The sequence below is a fragment of the Falco biarmicus genome, chromosome 2 (genome assembly GCF_023638135.1).
Source record: "Falco biarmicus isolate bFalBia1 chromosome 2, bFalBia1.pri, whole genome shotgun sequence".
NCBI lineage: Eukaryota > Metazoa > Chordata > Aves > Falconiformes > Falconidae > Falco > Falco biarmicus.
Genome location: NC_079289.1, coordinates 71,656,268 through 71,679,810, shown reverse-complemented (window position 1 = coordinate 71,679,810; position 23,543 = coordinate 71,656,268). Strand labels below are relative to the sequence as shown.

The following is a 23,543-nucleotide window of genomic DNA, read 5'->3' as shown; positions in this document are numbered from 1 at the left end:
CAGAAACAAAAATACAGCAAAGATAAAGCTGCAGTGGCATAGAGCATATAATGGATGACTGTAGGTGGAATACTAAAAAAAATAAATCAATAAATGAAGAATTCACCTGAGCACAAACGCAGTTTACAGAAGGAGAAAAACATCTAGCAGGCAGAAACCAACAGAAAAAGCCAGTGTTTGCCCTGAAAGCAGGGAAGCATACATGTTTAATTCTGGTTGTATTTAGTCTTGCATCATAGCATTCTACATGAATCATTATTTTATTGTTTACTGGGAGAAATGTACATCTCCTTTACAGGAGTACAGCCCCTTCAGAACCTGTAGAGTTTTAACGGCATCACAGGAGCTGAATCTGGCCCATTACTAGTAAACTGTCTGAGCTCAGTCCAGAATCTGAATCGCACAACAGTATTTTAAAATGTGTAGCCTTTCTGCTATAACTCTGTTCTTGAAAATGCTTATTCAGGCAAGGACATGCCATAGGTCTGGTGCAGTAAAGCTATGAATATGCTCTCATCCTGTCTAAATACAATAGTAACTGTAGCTACATGTAAACTACACACTGTCACTGTTGTTGCGGGTTTTCATCAATATCTTATCCTTTTAATGCTTACTTTCAGTAAAAATTGAACATAATCTTTGAATGCAAGAATAAGCATATTTAAAATAAAGTCATGGTAATGCTAACATGTTGTAGAAACTGTCTGAAAGCAGCAGCTGCTTATACCTGGGCTGTAACTTACGCCCTAGTTTTGCCAAGTGTCAGGGTGTCAAAGCAAAACTTTACCCCTGCTTTGTGTCCTCTCTCTTCATCAGCCTGTCTCATGATCTCTTCCCTGTGCGTCAGTCACACTTGGGTCCTGACATTGGGGCATCAGACTGCCCCTGGGAAACTCCAAAGTCCAGATCACAAAAGCATAGAGGTTTCCCAACTCCTATTTACGATCCTGTCATGCCACTCAAACTACACCCTTGAAGTGGGCTCTTTTCTCACTTTCCCATACTTCTGGGCCTTTACACCACTTTTTGGTGGAACAGTCCATCAGCAGATGGCATCAGGCATCTCCACATGCCACAGAAGTGCAGTTTGTCACTGTCATTGCACCAGTATCAGCAGACCCCATGCACATGTTTTCACATGGTCTTGAGGTCCATGTTTCGGTTTCCAAACACACACTGATGTCTGTGTGCAGTGTGACGTGCACAACTGAATAGGATTGAGATATATAAATAGCTCTGTGGCTTTAGCCCTGAGCGTGCTTAGGCAAGTCCCACAGCTTCAGGTTTAGTTCAAATTTTCTGTTTTTAACACTATAAATCTTCTAAAATAAACACCTTGAATCTTTCATTAGTGACAATCAATGACAGCAACTAACAAATCAGATCAACATTAAGTAGGCAAATGATGCTTCTAAATATAATTAATACTTTTTTCTAATAAATTAGAAAAATTCTGATTAATCTATTCCGATTAATTCCCATTAAAATTTGAACAATTTATTTGATGAGAGCTTTGTTAAGGAGTTCAAGATCATAAGTAATTTAGGAGCCTACATCCTAACCACACCTAGGCACATTTGAAAAAAAAAAAAAAAAGACCTGATGACTATCTTTTTGAGTTGGAGTTTATTTTAGGACTTTCTATGAAATGTTAATGCTAAATGATGGAGAAATGTGGCTGTGGCTCAAGACAATCAGTTGCAAACTGTCTTAGATTGCATCTGAACATGGAGCGTTTCCTTCCCTAGGATCAAGGTAAACAATGTGGAAGCATCGTGATGGCATGTTCTGCTATGATGTAGGTGCACACATTCCTTCCATCTCCTGTTACTCAGTTTGAAAGATATCAGTGTATGTGGTGCAGGGAGAGAGAGTCATAATACACTCCATTTTTCATGTCACTGAGCTAAACAAGCCAGTGTTTTATTCAGAAGGTAGTCTCTTCCCTTAGACTTTCATTAGCCCTTCACAACATCTTTTCCAGTTTAAGTTTTTGAGGAAAGGTGCCCAGAACTTTACAGCATATTTTAGGTGAAATTTTAACTGATACCTTGTGCAGTGGCACTGCTACTTCCATCATCCGCTGCATGCTAGGATTACAATATCATCTTCCACATATGCATCTTACTGATAACTCTGTACAACTACCCAAAATACACAGCTTCATCTTCTGTGATTCCTAACAACTGACCAGCTAATTTTAACATTCTTAGTTCCTAGGCACAAGACTTTCCACTTCTATGTTCCCCAATTTTAAACCATATCATCCTCTTTGACTGAAAGGAGACCTGAACTAAGTAGGAGTAACTGGAGTATGTCCCAAACATATGATGGTTGAAGAAATTCCAGCCTTACAAAAGGCAGGGGCTAATTTCCTAGAATTTCAATATAATTTGCATTTGTCATTGCTGGAAACACCCATATGACATTATGTTTTGTAGTCATTTGAAGACTATTCCCGCAAAGGAAGGTCAATCAAATTTGAAAACACAAATTATATGGAATAAATTCTTGTACTCCAAAAAAGGAATAGTAGCTACTGATATTCTTAAAATCAATTTTAATTAAATTAGCCTTCTAGACTTCATAGCCTCAGGTAAAGGTTTTGAAGCAATAGCTCCAAGCAGTGACTGTTTATATATTTCACATGGATTCTGTATGATCAGCATATTACTTTTTGAAATGGTAATGTTAACCATAAACCAGTAGCTTTTTAAAGCCCCGGTAGGGGGGCTGTGTTACTGAAAATACGAGTTAGTGTGATATGAAGACACTGGATGTTTCTGTCATGTACAGTAGCATGGAACCTGCATGCCTGTACATACAAATGCATGTATAATCTGTGTATCGGGTAGAAAAGACAAATCCTTTATATTTGTATTTAGTTACTATATTATCAGCAATCCATTTACGGACCCATTTGGAGTATTTCTACCATGTCATTTTATTGTAATAATAACACATACATCAATAATTCTAGCGAAGGCCTTTTCTAAGCATAAAATAAAACACTCCACTGGGGAAAGAGAGTCTGAATTCCAAGAAGGGCAATGCTTTTATTAGTGTAAATGCGTTTGTTACAGTTCGTTGTAAAAGATAACCAATCAACCATGTTTTTCAAATGCATCCATTCCCCTCATTACGACCAGATTTCTAAGAGCTTTTCTCCCAGTTTAGCATCAGATGTTTTAATGTGCTCAGCATCCAGCAGCTTCTACTCTGAAGGCAAGCTGCTGGATTTGGGACCATGTAGAAAAGCTGACCGTATAGGAATGGATTCTTCGTGATATGAACCTGGATAAACGTGAAAGAGATAATGTAAAACCACATGAAGTACAAATTGCACATATGTTTAGTTTCTGAGTTTGAGACACCATTTGCTTTTTGTTGTTTTATATAATTAATGATTTAGTAATTCAGTTTCCACTAGTAGCTGGTAATAGTAATTCTAATTAGAAAAAGATACAAACTTACCGTCATCATAAAAATAGAAAATCGTGTAGAAGAAGCACCTGTTTGCACAAATACGAACAGAATCAAAATTCACTATAGCACACTAAAATAGATGAATAATTATTTTTAGCTTGTCCACTGCTCTATGTTGGCATGCAATGTGGTTTTAGATACCTCTTTCTCATCTAGCAGAATTTGAACTATTTACAGGTTTTATACCATGCAGAAAATCTGATATTTGGTTATGAGCAGAGCCATTTTGTCTACATACTGTGAATAAAATCAGGTAATTCAATAGTAAACCAAACATGCTTAAAATTTAAACTGCTAAAAGAATTTATCTGGGGGTTGAATAGGTATTTTAAAGTCAAGTATTTCCTCTTTACTGGTGATCATTGCTCTGTGTGTGAGGTGATAGCCTAACCAACTTTGCATTTGGTGTGAATAGTGCAACTTCTTGATTTGTTTGAGATTATGTTGCTTGTGCAACAATTATCAAGAGTTCAGCTTTTCCTGATCAAATCACCCTAGAAACCTATCACTCCCTCTTTCTGCAATGCATTTTGTAGCTCCAGAGAGTCCAGAGACTCTCCAGCATGCAGCCACGCAGAGCAGCAGCCTGAGCAGGGACAGGGCAGACAGAGGTCTGCCAGAAATACGGATGTAAAACTGGCAGCTACTCCCTTGCACAGCAGCAAGACCCTGCGTGTCAGGCAAATGGCGCTGCCTGCCTGCAGGCTTGCATTGTGGTAGCCAGCTGGGTGGCCGCAATTTGTCCCTGGGCACGGCAGCAAGTCCAAGAGGTGCCCTGTCAACAACTAATCCAAATTCCAGGGCTACATATGTAGGTGAGAGTGGTGGGGAGGCTGCATGAGGGTCTATGGGATTGGAGGTCCCATTGTGAGGAGACAGGCATAACTGAGCTGAGAAGATCATTCTGCAGGGGATTTATAGTTAAAGTTCTGTCTTCTAACGTAGACCAGAAATCTATGTAATCGTTGTGTTGTGTTGTGTTAAAAACGGTAAATGCACTGCTTTAATTGGGGTTTTAACCAATTTAAAAATCTTTCAACATGAAAAAACATTCAAATAAAATGTTGCAGTTGGAAAGTAAGGTCAACAATATTATCCTTATCAATCAACATAAATTAGAAAGAACACAGTTCTGACTTTGAGCTCCAAAGTAATTTAAATTTCACATAGGCTAAATATATCTATCATCTGCAACCAATATTTTCACTTGGAATAATCTATCACTTGTGTTTATTTGCTAACTTTACAACTACAAAATAGATATTTTAGCTATCTGATTCATTGCAGTGTCGTTTGCTTCAAAGGCATTTTACCTCTATTTTACAAAAATCTAATTTTTTCATGTTCTTATTCATGCTATGCATATACAAGTATCGAAAGGTAATAATTAGATGCATCTGCTTACATTTGCCAGGAGCAGATGTTAGACAAATTAAAGTGAACATAACTATCACTCAACATCATTAAAGAAGTGACTCTATAATAATTTCTGAACTTTGACAGGCAGTTAAATATTCTACATTGGCATATTTGTGCTATTTGCAAAAATCTCATGTACAAAATCATCTTCACATGCAGTTGAATCAAAAATGATTTTGTAAGTGTTTCAGGTCACAACTTCAACTTCCTTTCCCCCTGGAACGATAAGTTGTCAGCCCCGACAGCAATGCTTATTAACACCACAGGACAACCACATCAGCTCGTGAACAGCACTGCAGATTCCTAAATGACTTAATAGCGAACTCCAAGAAGATAAGGACATGAGAATGGCATTATGAAGTTAGACCAGAAGTCTGTCTTTCTCAGTATCCAGTTTCCAGCTGTGGGCAATGGTGAAGGCTTAAGAAGACTATAAAAGTTGGATGAGACTGAATTGTGGTATTTCTTTGATATTCTCCCAGCATCAAACTATGAAACTGCTCAGGGGCTTCCCGGGACCTCTGTGTAATTTTTTGTGTCAAACAGTGGGTAAGAACTGCCCAGTTTAAACATGCACATCCATACATGTATGCATGAAAGTAGAGTATCCTTTAGTTTGTTTTGAGACCGACAACTGGTAGTTTCTTTTGCTGCTGTCTGTGTCTTATAAGTGAGAAGCTGTGAAGAGCTGTCGGCCTCCTCCACAACATCATTACAGATATCTGCAATATATCTGTTGCTTCTTTTCCCAGCAGAAAAGTGCTTGCATGTTTAGTCTGTCTTTATATGGGAGATGTGCTGTGCTTCCCATTCCCCTTGCTGCAGTTCCTGGTACCTTGTTATGCTCTTTCCTGTTAGGGACAGGGACGAGAACTGCTTGGCAGTATTTAATATGTAAGTAGGCTGAAATGATGCAGCGCAATGATTTTTCCTTTTTTTTCTATTTCTTTTCCACACAGTCTTAATGTGCTGTTTGCTTATTTTGACTTTACAGAATATTGAACCGATCTCTTCATAAAACTGCTGATTCTTCCTGAGTGGCCATGGTTAGCTCAGAACCTACCATTTAGTGCATAGTTGGGACTGGGTTTTCCCCATCTGCATTACTTCACATCAGTATTGAATTTTACTTATCACTCAGGCATTCAGAATGCTGCTGTCCTTCTGCACCTCCTCACACTCACAACTTTCATTTTTATTATTTGGAGAAATGTAGCAAATATAAACATCATAATGTGCATCCCCTGTCTATGGCATTTATAAGGAAGGAGGATGAGCAAAATGGAGTCCTGTACAGATCTCCATTCAGGTCTACAAGTGACCTCCCACTGTGGTGAAAACGGACTGCTAGGCTCTGTTGTTTGTTTCTTGTCTTTTACATGGTCATTAATCCATGGCAAGAACTGCTTTCTTGTTCTACAAGGCTTTCTTTAAGACCATTTGATGATTTATAAGAACTGTTTATGCCTTTAGCAGATTATTGCCTATGTGATTTTGCCTTGCTTTTCTATGTTTATCTTCTTACCTATTTTTTCTCCTTTGGCTGTGACTTCTTCATCTTTTTAGTTCTAATAACATTATTTACCTGAAATTTTAAACATTCTGGGTTTTGTTTGTTTATTATTCAACAGTTATTTTTGATACGCAGAAGTTCATATTACGATGACTATGAACAATATTTTCTCCAACTTGGAAATGAGCAGCCTCATTTTTATGCATTTTGCTTTTTGAAATTAAATACTATTTTTATGTCATTTTAGACTTTTCACATTTTTTAAAAGTGATTTCCAAATTCCATCGGGGTTATGGAGCAGCTGTTCTGTCACAGCATTTTGACCCGTGACTTGCACACTGCAAGAGTGTCTTGCCTTGTTTCAGCTTTCACTGAAAGCTCCTCCATGAATCAGCCATTTATGGTGTCATTTAATCTCTGCATCACACCCCAACCTGACATTTACCCAGTCTATGTGGGGGTGATTGAAGTTTCTGATTACTAATTTGTTTTTTTCTTTTTTCTATCTTTTAAATCTCTCTTGGCACCTCACTGACACCATTGTCATCCTGATTAGGCAGTGACAACTTATTTCTAATACTTATGTAGGCCGTGTGTCTTAATCCATAGAGATAATGTGTAACATTCAGAACAGTTAACTATCTGATGCAAAGCTTTCTTTAACATACACAAGATCTTTCTTTTGCTTGCCTGCGTAGTTTGTTTTACATTACAGGTTTCCAATGACTGCTTTCCTTCCATCAATATTCTCACTTAAAACTGAGTATCCTAGTTTCTTCATCTTATTTTAAAAATTCTGGCATTTCAATAGTAGCATGTATGCATTTGATCTGGTTGCTTATTTTTCTGTGCTGTCTTTACTTGGGTTTTTTGGGTGCAGAATGAGCTTAACTTGTGTCCTAGATGGGTTTTACCAGCTTCTGTCTTATTTTTCCCCCAAGGATATAAAGCTTTTGTAATTTCACTCCTCTATAGTTCATCCCCCAAGCCAGATTTTCTTCTGCACCTGTTGGCTTTTCTGTAGTCTTCAATTCAATCTCCTTCTCTGGTGACCTTTCTGGGTTTTAGTTACAGCAGCTTCAACTGAATCATATTTTTGCTATACAGAATTTGTGCAAAGTTTGTCCGGTTCTTCATGAATCTCGACCCTTTGTTCCTACACTGTAGTCTGGAGGACTGATTCTCCAGCCAGCATGGAAAAGCACTGCTGGAGCAAGAGCAGAGGTAGATGATCAAGGGTTTAATTTTTGTATTTGAGGAGGCCATCTGATTATCATAACTGAGATGCTCTGCAGAATACTAATCTCTGGATGAAAGCCATGGTATCTAATGTACCTTACTCACATTCCTTTACTGAGCCACGTTTTGTTCGCCCAAAGGTCTCATGGGGAAAGGTATTTCTTGCCTGTTAAATGCACTTTTCTGCTTCTGAGGTATTTGACAATAGTAGATCAATTAGGTAAATAATTGAGCAGTGGTTATAGGCTGTACCTGTGGTGGGGAAGACTCTGGTTCTTTAAATAACTGGTCTGTGTCTTTACTTTTGAATTTGAGGAGCGCCTTTGAAATCAGTGCGTCCAGCTAGCACAGATTTATGTGAGTAATTTTGCTGCAGGAGAAGCATTACTTACAGCAGAGTAACTGTCTAGTGAGAGAAAAACACTTTCTGTAAGGGAGGTATAGAAACTGAGTTTTACATTCTTAATGTTTTCACCACTTTTCCAAGGAAATAAAAATATTTGCCTTCTGTTCTTCCAGTTGATACCACACTAGGAGGAATGTTGCAATACACAAGTAGCCTGTCCTACATTCAAATACTTGAAGTGAACACATGGTAGAATGTATTTGCAGTTTTTCATCTTTGCAGGTATCTTGTACTGCACATACGTGTTGAAGCTGAAAAATAGCCTTGAGGAAAGTATTGTCACTGTATGTAGATAATAGAATCATAGAATCACAAAATGGTTTGGGTTGGAAAGTATTTTAAAGATCATCTTTAAAAGTTTAATACAAGTTTTAAAGTTCCACCCCCCCTGTCATGGGCAGGGACATCTTCCACTAGACCAGGTTGCTTAAAGCCCCGTACAGCCTGGCCTTGAACACTTGCAGAGATGGGGCATCCACAGCTTCTCTGGGCAACCTGTTCCAGTGCCTCACCACCCGCACAGTAAAAAATTTCTTCCTAATATCTAAATCTGCCCTCTTTCCGTTTAAATCCATTCCTCCTTGTCCCAGCACTACACTTGCTGATAAAGAGTCCCTCCCTGTCTATCCTCGTAGCCCCCCTGTGGATACTGGAAGGCTGCTATAAGGTCTCCCCAGAGCCTTCTCTTCTCCAAGCTGAACAATCACAACTCTCTCAACCTGTCTTCATGGGAGAGGTGCTCCAGCCACGTGACCATCTTTGTGGCCCTCCTCTGGACCCACTTTTGAGTAGGTCCATGTCCTTCTTCTGTTGGGGGCCCCAGAGCTGAACATGGTACTCCAGGTGGGGTCTCACCAGAGCAGAGGAGAGCTGAATCACCTCCATCAACGTGCTGCTGGTCATGCTTTTTTGGATGCAGCCCATGATGAGGTTGGCTTTCTGGGCTGCGAGTGCACGCACATTGCCGGGTCATCTTGAGCTTCTCATCCAGCAGTACCCCGAAGTCCTTCTCCTCAGGGCTGCTCTCAATCCACTTGTCACCCAGGCTGTATCCATGTTTGGGATTGCTCTGACCCGGGCACAGGGCTTTGCACTTGGCCTTGTTGAACTTCATGAGGTTCACACCTCATGGTGTTCATGGAGGGAAAGCAACCAACACATTATCCACTAGAGCATCACTTTTTCTCTAAGTATCCTAAATAGATAAAAACCCTGCGGAGTGCCCACTGTCATCAGAGAACTCTGCTTTTAAAAATTCAGCTATTAAAACTGGAAGTTTAAGATTTGTGACTAAATATTGTTTCATGTTGGTGGTTTAGACTGTCTTCTTTGCAGCTTCAGGAGTTAGGCAGTGTTGCGGTTTGGAACTCTCCTAATTTTTCTTGATGCAGTGTCACATTTTGATTCCCTGATTCCAAAAGCTATTAGCAGATTTGTGCAGGGTGTTCAGATCATGTGCAGGAGGGGAGATGCTCCCTCAGCAAGACATTTCCCTTTAAAATCGCTCACAACTTATTTTTTTCAAAGGTCACTGGCAGGGCACATGCTCTTTCCCCCTTCTTTCACAAGTCTCTGTACAGAAAGAGGTTTGGGGAGCGGGGGGTTGCCTTTCATGTATGCTTGTAATATTTCCTCTTGGATGCAGCGTTTGGCTTCTTTTACCCATTTATTTATTTTGCGCTTTATCAAGTTTTATGAACATAGCCGTGTCACGAGATGGGTTTATCCTACCCGCAGTAATGAGTTTTTAGTAAATTCATTGTTTTCCTTTTGGCTTAGCTTGCATCCCAGTTTTGTTCCTGCAGGATGTAAAGTTGGATATAGCATTACTGATGGTGTGAAAGGGCAAACCAAGGGAAGCTAGCAGCGTAAGAAGTGTGTCTGGAGGGAGCAGGCTGTGCAGGGCAGTGCACTGGTCACCTTTCTGACCATTGGCCATTGTGGAGAAATCTCTTCTGGTTTATTTCCTTATTCAAAAATGAACACATAATATCTTGGTCCAAAATAACTTGATGTTTACATATGAAGAGCCACGGTTGCTGCGGACACAGTGGAGGCTCCCCATGGAGGGTAGCAGGGCAGGGCCTGGTGGGCAGGGCCTGTCCCACCCCCAGCCCAGGGCAGCTGGGGCACTGGGGCAGCCCCAGCCCCGGGCATCGGGCACCTTCCCCGGGGACAGGGATGGAATGGGACATGGGCCTGTGGGTGGGCTTGGCATGGTGGGGCCCACGACCAGGCAGGGCAGGGAGGTGGGGAGCTGGAGGCTGGCCCTGCTGTGGTGGTGCCAGGGCTGATGGCCCCGGGTGCTGGCATGGGGTGCCGGGCCTGGGCAGGGTGGGGGGGAGCCCTGGGGTCTGGCAGGGCCAGCAAGGTCTGGGGGTGCCCTCCAGGCCTGGCACACCTACATGGTGCGTGCTGTGATACTGAAAAATACACAGATCGTGTTTAAGGTTCTGCATTTTAAAAGCATTGGATGGCCAATGTGTTCTCACTCTCTTTCTCAAAGGGCGTTTTGTTCATGGTGTCTGCCTTGAATGGGATTTCCAGTAAGAATATCTGGTGGTTCAGGTAATCACAGACAGCGAGTAGAAATCTGGGTGTCAGCCTTGCTGCTCTAGTGCCAGCGACATTGGCTGGCTCCCAGAGTCAGCAAATTAATAGGTTTGGAGGTGAGAAAATTTTAAAAGTTCTCCCCACAGTGAAGTAAAAATTTCTTTTTCTAACCAAAAAGTGTAGATGTGAACAGATTTCTGTTTTCACCCAAGTGCATGTTTCCCTTAGTTCTCTCTTCCTAAATATAGCTTTATTTTATTTGTTGACTCTGGAGTTATTAAAAAAATATCATACAAGTTCTGGAGTGCCTTTAGGAAGGTCTTCTTACAATTCTATGATGACAAAAAGACTGCAGACTTTCCAGTCTGAAATAGAGGTTTGCCAAAAATTGTTTTGGATTGTTTTCATGTTCAGTCATAGTAAATAAGAGAGGGATGGACCTATATATTTATGGTCACAGTATTTAGAGCATATCTCTGTATGCTCAGCTATGGAGTCTCTGTCTCCGTAACTGCTGCCCTGGAACACCTTGCAGATACTAAAAGAATTATGTATGAGATAGTCTTAAGAAATAGGAAGACCTGAACAAACATGACAAATAATAACAACTTACAGGGATTTCTCTTAAGTTTTGTTTTTCCTTCCAGATATTTACTGATAACTCAACTAATGCCAAAGAGAGATACAAGTTGATACGTTTATGGAAAGATCAAAGTAGAAGTCTGAGAAGTCTTTCATTCTCTACAATGGGTACCTGGTAGATCCCAAATTTTTGGCCTCTGTTCATATCTCACCACTAAAAAAAACAACCCATAAAGTTTCTAGGACAGTAGACTGTTCCTCCAGCTCATTGGTGGTACATCCTGCTACTGTGTAGGAGGCACAATCCATTAGTTGTCAGTTCCCATCTCTCTAAGGTCCGCTGCCTAAACCGTGGGAACCAGCTGACAGCTGATAAAGGTCATTTTTTTTCTTCCCTGTAGGTTGCTATCAGGATTTCAATTAGTGCAATTAAATGTACCTGTTTTCTTGAGGTCCTGTCAGCTCTAAAATAAATAAATTTGTGCTTCATGAAGCAAGTTCAATGCCTTACTGAGCCTAGCATTATTTTTCTTTCTTATAAGTCTTTTTTTGTTTTTTTTTTTGTTTTTTTGGTTGTTTTTTTTAGGATATTTGGTGTTTTTTTTTCTGACTTTATCTCTTTTAGAGTTTCCAGGTATATAATCTAAACATTTGATATTTCTATTTCTATTCCTCTTTTTTAGGAGGGCTCCATCAACCACTGAATTTTGTGTTCTCTCTGTCCATCTTCAAGTGGATTTTGATTGCAATTTGCTGCAATCTTTGGACAGTTCTTCAGGGGTGTAGTGAAAGACTGTATTTCTTTTAGCTAGCTTTCTGCCACCTGATTAGAGAGTGTGATAACCCTCGATTTGTAAAGGTGTACATTAGTTTTTCTTTGATTAGTCTTTTGGGAATAGACACTCCTGATTACTGAGAAGCCTATGGTGTTGTAATACCTGTGATAGTCTGAATCCGAGAAGGAATTTTTAAGTATTCCCCCCCTACTCCCTTCTATCAGGGATTAAATGGCACAGACTGACTTCTTATTCTTCTGACTTATGTCCCTAACCTGAAATATTTGCAGGAGCTTTGTTCCTTCTTTCTCCGTGTTCATGAGACACCAAAGCTCAGCCCAAGCACTTGCTTCCTTGTCAGCTGGTGTCCTCTGATGTTCAGATGAGATAACACCCCAGGAGCAGGAAGGCATCCCTGTCAGTTTGTTGTGGGTGGAGGAACACAGAGAGAGAAAAGCCAATATTCAGCTTTTGAAGAGCAAGCTCCCGTGGCCATGGCAGGAAGGTGCCACGGGGCAGTGCCCACCAAGGGTGCCCAGCTGTTCCCTTCATTCCTGTTGAGAAGCTTCTCTTCTGTTGCAGTGACCACTGCCTGTCTCCGAAAAGCTGGGGAGAAGCTGCTTTGGCTGGTTGCTATGTCAACCATGCTCACTTTGCCTGCAGAAAACTGAACACTGGTTGGTATGGCAACCCTCCTCAGAGCACCCACAGATGCTCAGTGGGGGACAGGCTCTTTGGACAAGGCACTGTGGTTGCAGTGGAGATGGGGAAACTTGTGCCAAAGGGTATGAGAGGACAGGAAAGACCCATGCAATCATACATTTATTTGGAAAACTGTTTTGTAGCATCAAGTGGGTTCTTGGAGGCTGAATATTTCCTTAGAACTATTTATAACACCATCCTTGTGTGTTTCATGGAAGAGGAAAAAATCATGGTAATTTGGTACAAAGAATACTGAGACAACATGGATCTATGGAGGGTCACACTGAAACCAGTGTAATTGAGCTGCTTTAGCACTGCATTTTCTTAACAGAAGAATATTTTAGCCACATGCTTGGGAAAATATGTGCCATGTTCTCAAACTGTCACAGTTGTAGGGGTTTTGAATAGTGTCGGAGAGAAGCCTGAGTCAGGATCTTATAGGTGGGATGAATCTTTACTATAACATCAGGTAGATCAAGAAAGGTTAGAGAAAGGTGCTTTGGTGGAGTAGAGTGGATGTGTTGTGTCTGTGTGCATGTGCACGTCTCCTTCACTAAGGCTGCTCATGAACTACATCTAACACCAGAGAGGTTTTGGTCAGGCCGTTTTCTTGTGAAAGACTTTGCAGGACAATAGGCTTTGGTGATTTTCTCCATTTGCTGACAATTAAATCAGTAATAGTATGGTTTAGACATTGGGCAAATCAAAAATTCAACAGGTAAAATATAATGTACATTTTTTCTTTCATATGAAAGTCACTGAAGTTTTTGAAAATTTTGAATAAAAAATGTTTAAGTGATCATCTTGCACAACTGAACAGTATTGCTAGTAAATTCTGTCTTCCTAAGGTGAGCCTTTCTGAATACATCTATTAAATTAGCTATGTGAATTAATGAGTGCATTAATCTGTTTCTTTTCTGTGTATGGTAGGGGGACAAATTTACAGTTTTTCTGTCAAAGCATAGGATTCTTGAGTTTGGCCTTGCAACTCACTTTGGGCTTATTGGGAAGAATGTAACTCAATCATCATGCTTCAGAAATAGCCCCTTATACTATAGCCATATCTAATTTTTGAAATTGTGTGGAAGGTGAGGGAAAGGACCGTGAAGATATACAGACAAAGGCATGTATCTTCAGTACGTCTTTTTACCCACTGAATGAGTATTTACTTTATTAACTCATCAGAAATAAATAATCCAAAAGCTGGTGGTAATAATCACATTTGTCTGTTGGTTGAGAAAACAAGAATGTAAATTTACATCCAAATGCAAATCTAAAACAGAAGTCTGTGTTTCAAGTAGATGCAAGACTGTCTTCCCAAGCAGTGGAATAGTTCTTTTTGCATATTTTTTCCAATATTTCCAGCAATTTTCAATGTATTTATTTATTTGACTTTTTTTTTTTTTGCTTAACTGCCATATTAACAGTATTCCATCATAATTATTAATTGTCATGTTCTATCTAGCAGTCATTTTGAAGAATCAAAACATCTTTACAGATAATGGAAAACTTTAACATCCTTGATATATAACACAGTAAGACTGTAAACAATGATAGTTACTTTTACAGCATTATTGCTCCTGTAATATTGTTTATTTTGATAGTCAAACTGTATTTTTAAATTTTTCTTTCCCTTTTATTGAGTGCAGGAGAGAAAAGCTAAAGATAACATAAATAAAGCTATAGAAAACAAATTATTGTTTGCTTTTAGTATTACAGGATATTAATATTTATTGTTCATTAGTCCTATAGTCAGTGTATCAGGTACTGTACAGTAGCATACTATAGTACATTCTTCCTGTCTGGAGTGGATTTGTAGTTACATCATAGTTGTACTTCCTACATGGTATGTTCAGTCTGTGGAGAGACAAATATCTTAGCTTTAATTAGCTTAAAAATGTCATTGTTAGCATATACAGTATTTGTGAGTCTCTATAATTCTTGCTTAAGATGTTTTGAAATCACAGATAATACATAGGAAGAACACAGATGCACTATATTCTATTGAAGTTGTGGTGTGAGGCTCTTTACCACTGTATCTAAATTCCTTCCCAAGTATTATATATTATTTGAGGTTGGGTTTTGGGGGTTTCTCCCTCCTTCTCCCAGGGCAAACTATGTTGAAAAAGTACCAGCACACCTTTCTGTGTGCCTTTCCTATACATTAATGGCATTGTTCAGTGCTAGAAAGTCAAGGATGCTTGTCACCGTTCTTTATCCTTGTAAGATGTTCCATGGTCTTTGAATACACAAAAGAAAGCTTATGTTGCCTGCACAGCCCAGCTATTCCCATTTTGAGGACATTTCTCTTGTACTTCAGAAGCACCATGTTTGTCCTGTCGGGGCTTTGAGTGCTTTTTGTTACTGAGCTTGACCTGAAGTGTCTATTACTGTGAGGAACTGGGGAGGGAAAGGAGGACCTTCAATGTGGCATGGTATTGTAAAGGAATAAAAAAATGTGATTATGGAGGTCTTTGCTGCTGAGAAAATTGTCTGCTGCTCTGTGCAGTTGTTAGAATTTCTAAAAGCTGGCAGATCTGTGTCATCTTTGACACAGAATAGCACCCTAATACAGTAGTTGTAGTGGGATTAATTTCTTCTGGATTTAGACATATACCCTCTTAACCTCTATATCACAGCTAGTCATCATAAGCTCCCTTGGAGCAGGGTAGCCTTTAATAAACTTTGTCGACCGCTTACCTAGGGGTAAAAGTCCATTTTCTCATTTTACCTGACAAAAAATACCTAATACATTTTTTCCAGTCCACACTCAAACCATTTTTGCATTTTTCTCTGGAGTATAGAAAAAGGGAAAACTTCCTTTATGGGTACAAAGCCTAGCAAATTATGTAATCAAAGAGTGAGAGCTGACATCCTTATGGGTTTTAATAAGCTTAACTTCTTCTGGTGGTGACTCTGGTAGAGCCACTGTAAGGAGCTGGCCTTTCCTGCTCTTTTTATCACTCCTTGCACAACCAAGCAGTTTCAGTGTGGTTCTAATATGAGTTTGTTGCTGCTGGTTACTTTGAGGTGATTGGGAAAAAAGTGATGGCGAGCAAGCGTGGTTTATATTAATTCTTTCTATCCCATCATCTTCAGTGCAGGTGAGACTGGCAAAGCACAAATGTACAGTGATCCTTCAGGGTGTGTGGTAGCACACACGCTTTCTTGGGCACTCCGTTTCTGCCCTTTCTGTTGTTCAAAGTGCAGAGTGGGGTTGGGCATACGTGTTAGTGCAGCTGGGTAGTATATTGCCATTGCAGATGCTGCTGCTTGTGCATTTTCCTTAGTAGATACCAAGCGAAGAACTGAGAATGAGCTGATATTTTGCATAAAATAATGTACTTTTTAAAAAAAACAACAACTTTTTGTGGTATCATTGGTTTCAATACATGCAAATATAGACATATACATTAGCAGACATATAGATGTGTGGGGGGGGGTATTTAAAGTTAAGAGGAAATAAGAAGGTTAATTGGGAAAGCACTAATGACATTGTACCTTAGAGGATGTATTTTTGAAGTTTATCTTTCAGTCAAGACACTGAAAGTTCTTGATAATTTGCTGGATGTTTCTGTGTGTAATTTGTAAACTTTTTTTCACTGTTGTTCCCTGCCATAGTAAATTTTATTATTTAAAAGTAAAATGACAATTACTGCTTGTATTGTTACATATGTTTTATTTAGCTAGTTAATTACTCCATTTATTAGCTGCTAACGTGTTTTATCTAAAACCAAAGGAAGAAGGAGGCTAGCCTAAAGCTCTCTTCTGTTCAAATATACTGCTTCTCTTATATTTTGGTGCTAGCTGGTTCACTTCTTTCAATGCTGTGCAGTGTCACCCCATTTCTTTATTTCTTTTTTTTGGTTTTTTTTTTCATTTTTTTGTGTATATACTGCATATTTATACATAGTGAGCTTTTGGTTTACTGCTCTTGTGTCCACAGCTTTTATAATCCCTAGTTTCTTGACATGGATCTGCAAACTATTATAGAAGCCAAGCACAAATTTTGAACATTAATAGAAACAAGCTTTGATTAAGATGAAACAGAGCCAGTAGAGGCTATTTGTTCTAATGCATCAGTGTTAGAAAATTGCGGAGAACATGACAAGAGATGTGGTCTTCCTGATGTGCTAATGGGAGTGAGGCAAGTGCAACCTGTGTAGTATGTACCTCGTTCACTGATGAGCAGGGACCATTAGTCCCACCAAAGGAAGCCGCTGACAAAAAGGTCGGAGCACATTCTCCTGGGCAGTCATGTTGGATTTGAGTTTTGAGGACTGAGTTTCCTTCCAGGCAGTTCCACATGGGCTCCTTTTTCCTATCACTGGGACCTTTTGTTTTCAGAGGTCTCCTATTAGTTTCCTAAAATGAGAACAGCTTGTCCTTGATATCTCTAATAATTTATTTTTCTAAGCAATTAAACTTGATTTCTTAAAGCTATAGCAGCTCCCTCATTAAAGAGAATGAATCACTGCATTAAAAAATGCAAAGGCCTTGAATGTGAAAGGTTTGCTCAAGTTTCATTTGATTTCAAGTAAAGGCTGTAGGGCTTGAGGAAAGCAGGGCAGGATCAGTGCCTGAAATTGCGTTGTCTCCACATGAAACCTATTACAAGAATAGACCATTCCCAACAGCCATACTTAGAGAGCCTGAGCATCCTTTTCCCAAACAAGCAGCCAGCCTGAGGGGTTTTGCATCACCAGCTTGTAGAACCAGATGCAAATGCAGGTATCCTGTGGCTTGTACACCTGCTGCTAAATATTTAAATGTGTATGGAGATCACATAAATTTCTTAGTGTTTTGTGAAGATTTTCATGAGAAGTTTTATCATTTAGAGCACTTCTGTAATTTGAAAATCAGAGTTTTCATGGCCTGTACTTACCGTCCCATTTTTTTCATTGTTAAATACAGCAGTATTATCATACCAAAAAATAATGTTTTCCTTAATTGTAAATGTTCATTTCCATATATAAGAAAGTTTTATTTTCAGATGTTCACCTTTTTTATTTCATACATAAAAATAGGCTTTCTAAAAACAAAAATGTCCTTCCCAACCTTGAAAGTTATGAGGGAAAGAAAAGACAAAGGTTTTTCTTTTCTAACTGGAAATCTTGCATTTCATGTGTTGGGGTTTTTTTTGTTTGTTTGTTAAATTTTGCCGACATTTAACTTTAAAATGTTCCCAGACATTTTTTGTTTGTTTTTTAAAACATCATGAAGCTAAAGAATGAGGTCTATTGTGAAAGACTTTGAAAGTGTTTCAATATAGTGTTATTACAACATGATGAAGTCATGTTAGCAAATTCTGAGATTAAAGAATTTTAAAATGGATGTTTTAGGCTTCTGTATCTACTTTTAGGCTTTTATGTTAGTGATCACAGCTCATAGCAGTCATCATGAATCTTAATTGACAAAATCATGGAAACCAAACATTGACTTCAGTGGGACTTTACTACCGTTTACAGTTCTAAGTACCAATGTAGCCGGTTGGTGAGAAAACCTTTATGTCACTGAAAGATACAGTCTCACCCAAAGGCACATGTATAAACACTATCTTTGCAGCTTATTTTTGAGACAGAAATTTGCATACCGCTTCAAAATAGTTTTAATGTTTTTCCATTATCTATAATTTTTAAAAATAGGGAAGATGGCAGTATTTCCCTATTATCTCATTTATAATCCCACAAAAGTTATAATTTCAAGTAGTTTTCAGGGGAACTACATGAAAGAAAAGGAGGAGCAGGACAAAAGATACCAATACTAGCTGAATTTCTTAAGAATTTAGATGTTCCCTTACACTGGAGTGATATGTGAATTATTAAGTAAAAATGTCTAGGTGAACCTGCTTCTGCATGGGGTTGAACTAGATGGCTTCCAGAGGTCCCTCCCAACCCTGTCCATTCTGTGATTAGAATTATTTAATAGGTGATAGGAATATTTAATGTTTTTATTAAGCATTTATTTTCAGAAACATATATACAGTTAAATCAAACCAACAGCAAAATAAGCCAGGAACAGGGGAAAAAAAATTGTTCTAGTTAAACCAAATATGATTGACTGTTGTGCTTCTCTTTCTTTCCTTGCCAGGATTACACTTTGACTATGTATTTTCAACAGTACTGGAGAGATAAGAGGCTGGCTTATGCTGGCATACCTCTCAACCTCACGCTTGACAACCGAGTGGCAGATCAACTCTGGGTGCCTGACACTTACTTCTTAAATGACAAGAAATCATTTGTGCATGGCGTTACCGTGAAGAATCGAATGATTCGCCTTCACCCGGATGGAACGGTGCTTTACGGCCTCAGGTCTGTACTGCCATGATGAAGATTTCATCACTGTTGTTATGTATTGTTGATATTAGCTTCCTGGTACAAGGTTATTACAAACATTGCGTAGCGTATTATGTAACCTTCCCTGTAACTCTGAAAGATGCCTGTAGAAAACAAATGACACACTGGATGTTTCTTAATTTTGCCAGAAGCGCCTTCAGTCAGGTTTTATCTGTTTCTGGAGAGTCACCATATCTGGAAAGCCCACTGGCTACAGGAAGCAGAAAGGCAGCATTAACTGTAAACCTGAAAATTTTGTCCAGAATACAGGCGGTAAGATTGAATGTGGATGCTTATGTTGTCTCTTGATGTGTCTGTAGTTAATAAAGGAAAAGCTGCAAGCAGCCCTGGTTGAATGGAGTCAGCCACAGTTAAGACCACGACTGTGGGTACCTTCAGTGATTTCTACAAGCATGAATCAGCACTGCAATGTGTTGTATTTCAAACCAGAGGTACAAAGTGATCTTACATTATCCTACTTTCTACCTATTTTAGGCTTGACCTGTGTTTTCTATGCTTTCTGTCATAGCTTTTATGGTTATGAATGCTGAAAAATCCTTCCCTTAAACTTAACTACACCAGCAAAACTCTTAATGGAAGACTGTAGTATCAAAAAGTTGCTTCCTTTGGACGGGTTACTCCATTTGCTCCAGTGGTTTAAACTGTACCAGTAAAACAAGTCTTTGTCAGTGGAAGCTCCATTTCAAAAAATACAACTTTCTTGTATTTTTAAGCATAGATGGTACTCAAAGCTGCTGCACGTAGGTGGTGCAGGGTAAAGAGTCCCCAGTATAAAAATGGATGAGATCTGAAAGGTGATGCAGGTGGATTATGTGTCTAGTATTATTATTTTACCTGCTCTTATTTTTTATCAACAGTTAACTTTTTGCTTGATTTGGGTCTCGTCCCCTCACCTCTTTAACTCCTATTACATATCATATATGGGCTATAATTGGATGAACCCTTCTAGACAAAATAAAAATAGACTCAGCCTAATATGAAACTTTACAGGAGTTTAGGGCGTTCAGGAAATACTGTCTCATAATTAACTGTTTTTAGCAAAAAGAGGCTTTCACCTCGCATGTTATTGACGGAGTATGGAACACTTCAGGTTTACCGTTCTTTCCACAATTACTTAAATTTCAAAATATGATGCATAATATTTTTGTTTCCTTTATCTCAAGAACCATCCCCACCACCAATGTAATAAAAAAAATGATGGAGGTTAGAACTCTTGTGATCGTAATAATGTATAAAAGTCTTTCTGTTACTCTCAAAACGTTTTGAGTCATTCAGGTGAGGAATATCTGTCATAAAATAGTGTATCTGAGTAAGTTAGCTTCCTCTTCTGCAAAATGTAGATGTCCACAAGCAGATTACATTTCACTTGATAATATTTGCTTAGCAGTGGCTCATGTGTGCCATACTTCTTTCCATTCCCTTTCCTCTAAAAGTATGCAGTATCCAGGGTCATATATCCATGCCATGAAGCAGCTGAGTTACTTAATGAAAAATGACTGCCTGAAATTAAATCTTGGCGAGATATAGGACATTGTGATTGGAAGGAAGAAAATATCTGAGCCTTAGCCCCATTGATTTTAGACTTGCGCTTTTTGCAAAGCAGTTCCGCAAAAAATAAATAGCAAAAGTGATCCCGAGGCTGCACTGGCTCTATATTGTCTTCGGAACAATGTAGAATTTATCAGTTTTGAAAGACTTGACCTTCAGTTATCCAAGATTTCTCTCTACTTCAGAGAAAGCTGTTTGCTACTACAAGCAAAAATCTATGAGTTGGGGAATGGAACAGTAGCTTTTTGAAGTTCAACCCATTTCTGAGGAATTTTTTTCTTTGGGCACGACAGTGACTTTGTTCCACCTTGTTCAGAACAATATACGATACATATTATGATACATTTTTTTTTTTCTTAAAATACAAAAAAGGAAATAACGTCATTATAGACTGCAGATCAAAAATAGTCTTTCCAACTGCTTGTGTGTTTGCCATATATAGACCTCTTGTTCTCAGGCAGTACAATGCTAAATGTTATAAATAAATAGAGTGAAGGAATATATGTACTTCATGTGAAAGGAATCGTGTAGTTATCACCCATATATAAAACGTGATGGATGTTTGCAAGGTAAAAAGGTTAGTGTCTGCGATCATTCAGACAAGGCAACTGCACTTAATGGTGTTCTTTTCTTGTTGGATGTATTTTTGTATCAAGATGAAAAGAGGATCAGATTAGCCATCAGGACTGTGGTGTAGTCACATAAGAAGTATTGGTATTGCTTAGACTGATTTATATTGTAAACGTTATATCCTTTTGTTTGTGCAGCATCTTCCAGTGCATCACAGGTGGGGTTCTATATGATATAGCAATACAATCAAAGGCAGTCAGCCCAGTAATAAAGAAGCAGAGAAGGATAAGAGAATCTATAACCAGAGGAAAGATAACTGGAGTAGGGAATTTTAATCAATTAAAAATATTTCCTTTGTGTATTGCTTTCACCCAAAATGTATCCATATCTGTGTACTACTTTATCTGTGTCTGGCTCATAATTGTTTCTCTGTCACTGCTGTGATGATGAGTTCTTGAAACCTTGTTGTCCTGCTGTGCCAGCCAGCATCCCTTCCCATAAAAAATAAACCTGCTCTTCTTGGGAGTGTGCACAAGCCTGAGCAATGAACATTTGCTTTGGTGAGCATTTGTGCAAGTTAAATTTAATTGCTTGAACATTCATCCAGGAAGGACCCCTGAGCACTCAGCTTACTTCGGTTGAATGGGGTGAATATATTTCTATCTATAGCTATCTGTATCTTGTTTTCTAGTGGATAGTTATGAAATTAAAAACATACATTTTGCTGTAGTGTAAAAAGTTGCTTGAGCAAGAATGTGCAGTTTCTGGTACTGGAATTTGTGACAGAAGTGCTATGGTATACGAACAGGCCAAAATAAAAATACATTCCTTAAAAAGTTGTAAGGCAATTAATATGTTGAATGCAAGTTTGCCAGCTGCGTAATTTTTAATAATTCTGTCAAATTAATAATTTATAAGTGCATGTGTTCTCTATGGCTGGCATTTAAAGCTAGTTATACAACAGAATAGTTAAGATTCTGGTACCACACTCCCTCTTGTATCAGCTTAGCTCATGTGGATTCTGCTGCAGGATATTAAATGAGACCTGGATCAGTACAGAGGAATGTCCTAAAGCATGGGATAGAAACCTCACAGCAGCAATGCTGAAGTGTGCCTGCTTGTTTTACTTCGAGCACAGTTATCAGTTGATTCAGGAGCAAGATCATTTGATTGCACAATCAGTATGGCTTTGTAAAGCTGATCACTGCTAGGACCTTCATCAATGATCACAGATTTAAGACTGTGTTTTCCTGGAAGACCCTGTGCTAGTCCTAGTTTTATATACTTAGCTAGAGCTGCTAGTGGTTGTCATACTGAGGAAACGTTCATCTCCATAATTAATAGCCCTGTGTCTAGCAGCTTGCCTTGAGGGCCCAGAAGGGCATTTGTAAATGTTGATTGCAGAGATGTCCCCCTAAACTGCAGTGCAGCTGAGGAGTTGCTGTTTCTAAACTATCCCAGCCCACTGGGACATGTGTTAACAGAGGAACCAGACCATCTCCCAGCAGGTAGCTGGAGGAAAGTTGACCTAAGTATCCTCCTGTGTTATGATACTTGGTACCTGAAAGCCTGTGGACTAACATAAGGATATTCAGAGGACACTCAGAGTGAAGAGCAGTGGCTCTTCATGCCGTAGATAAGGCTGGGAAGGACAAAGATCAGCTGTGTGCCTTTCTCACTGGCTACTGGTAGGAACACAAGTGAGAAGATAATGCCAAGTAGCAGATCCTTGAGCTTTTTCCTCTCCTAGCTCACACATTGCCTTTGTGCTTATACAACCATCTCTCCCTGTGCAAAGAAATTATAATGTTTTCTTGCAAAAGCACCTTCTCAGTCAGAGAAGGATGACCTCTGAGATACTTGTAATACTCTTAATCCCTTCCTTTGGATATTAGGTGGTTATCCATCTGAAATAACCTGTATGGTAAGGATAAGCATTCTTTCTTTCCTTTTCTGGGAGATTGGATAGGGCATTCGTAATAACAGTATCGGCAGGGTGGGGGGGTGGGGGGGTGGGGTGTAGTGTGGAAGAGGTGAAAAATGCACCTAACTACTTTTCTCCTTTTGATATGTTGTCCCTGAATTTTAAAGTAGTTTAGCAGATGAGAAGACTGTAATTTCAGAAAGTTAAGGGATTAAGGAGGAAGCTTTAAAACAGAGGAAACACATAAACAAAACCCTAACACTGAGAGTTCCAGCTTTTAGAGGTACATTTAAGGCATTTTCCCTCTTGTATTGTTAGCATAAATTATCAGCAGAATGTTATTTGTTCAGGAAATAACTGTGTACAAGATCCATCTCATGTTCGTATCAGAAAAGGATCTGTAAGGAATGGACCTAGTCAGGCCCAGAAGATAATTTACATGTGAAATTTATATGAAGCCATTATAAAG

General features: G+C 39.0%; 1 protein-coding gene across 3 annotated transcripts in view; it reads left to right on the top strand.

Annotated features, from left to right (window-relative positions):
* Positions 1-23,543, top strand: part of GABRB3 (gamma-aminobutyric acid type A receptor subunit beta3) — a 200,015-nt gene that overhangs the window by 146,510 nt on the left and 29,962 nt on the right. For all 3 annotated transcript variants that reach the window (XM_056329111.1, XM_056329113.1, XM_056329112.1), the window contains one exon: positions 18,767-18,987. In XM_056329111.1, coding sequence (XP_056185086.1) covers positions 18,767-18,987 — 221 coding nt within the window. The remainder of the gene's footprint in view (positions 1-18,766; positions 18,988-23,543) is intronic.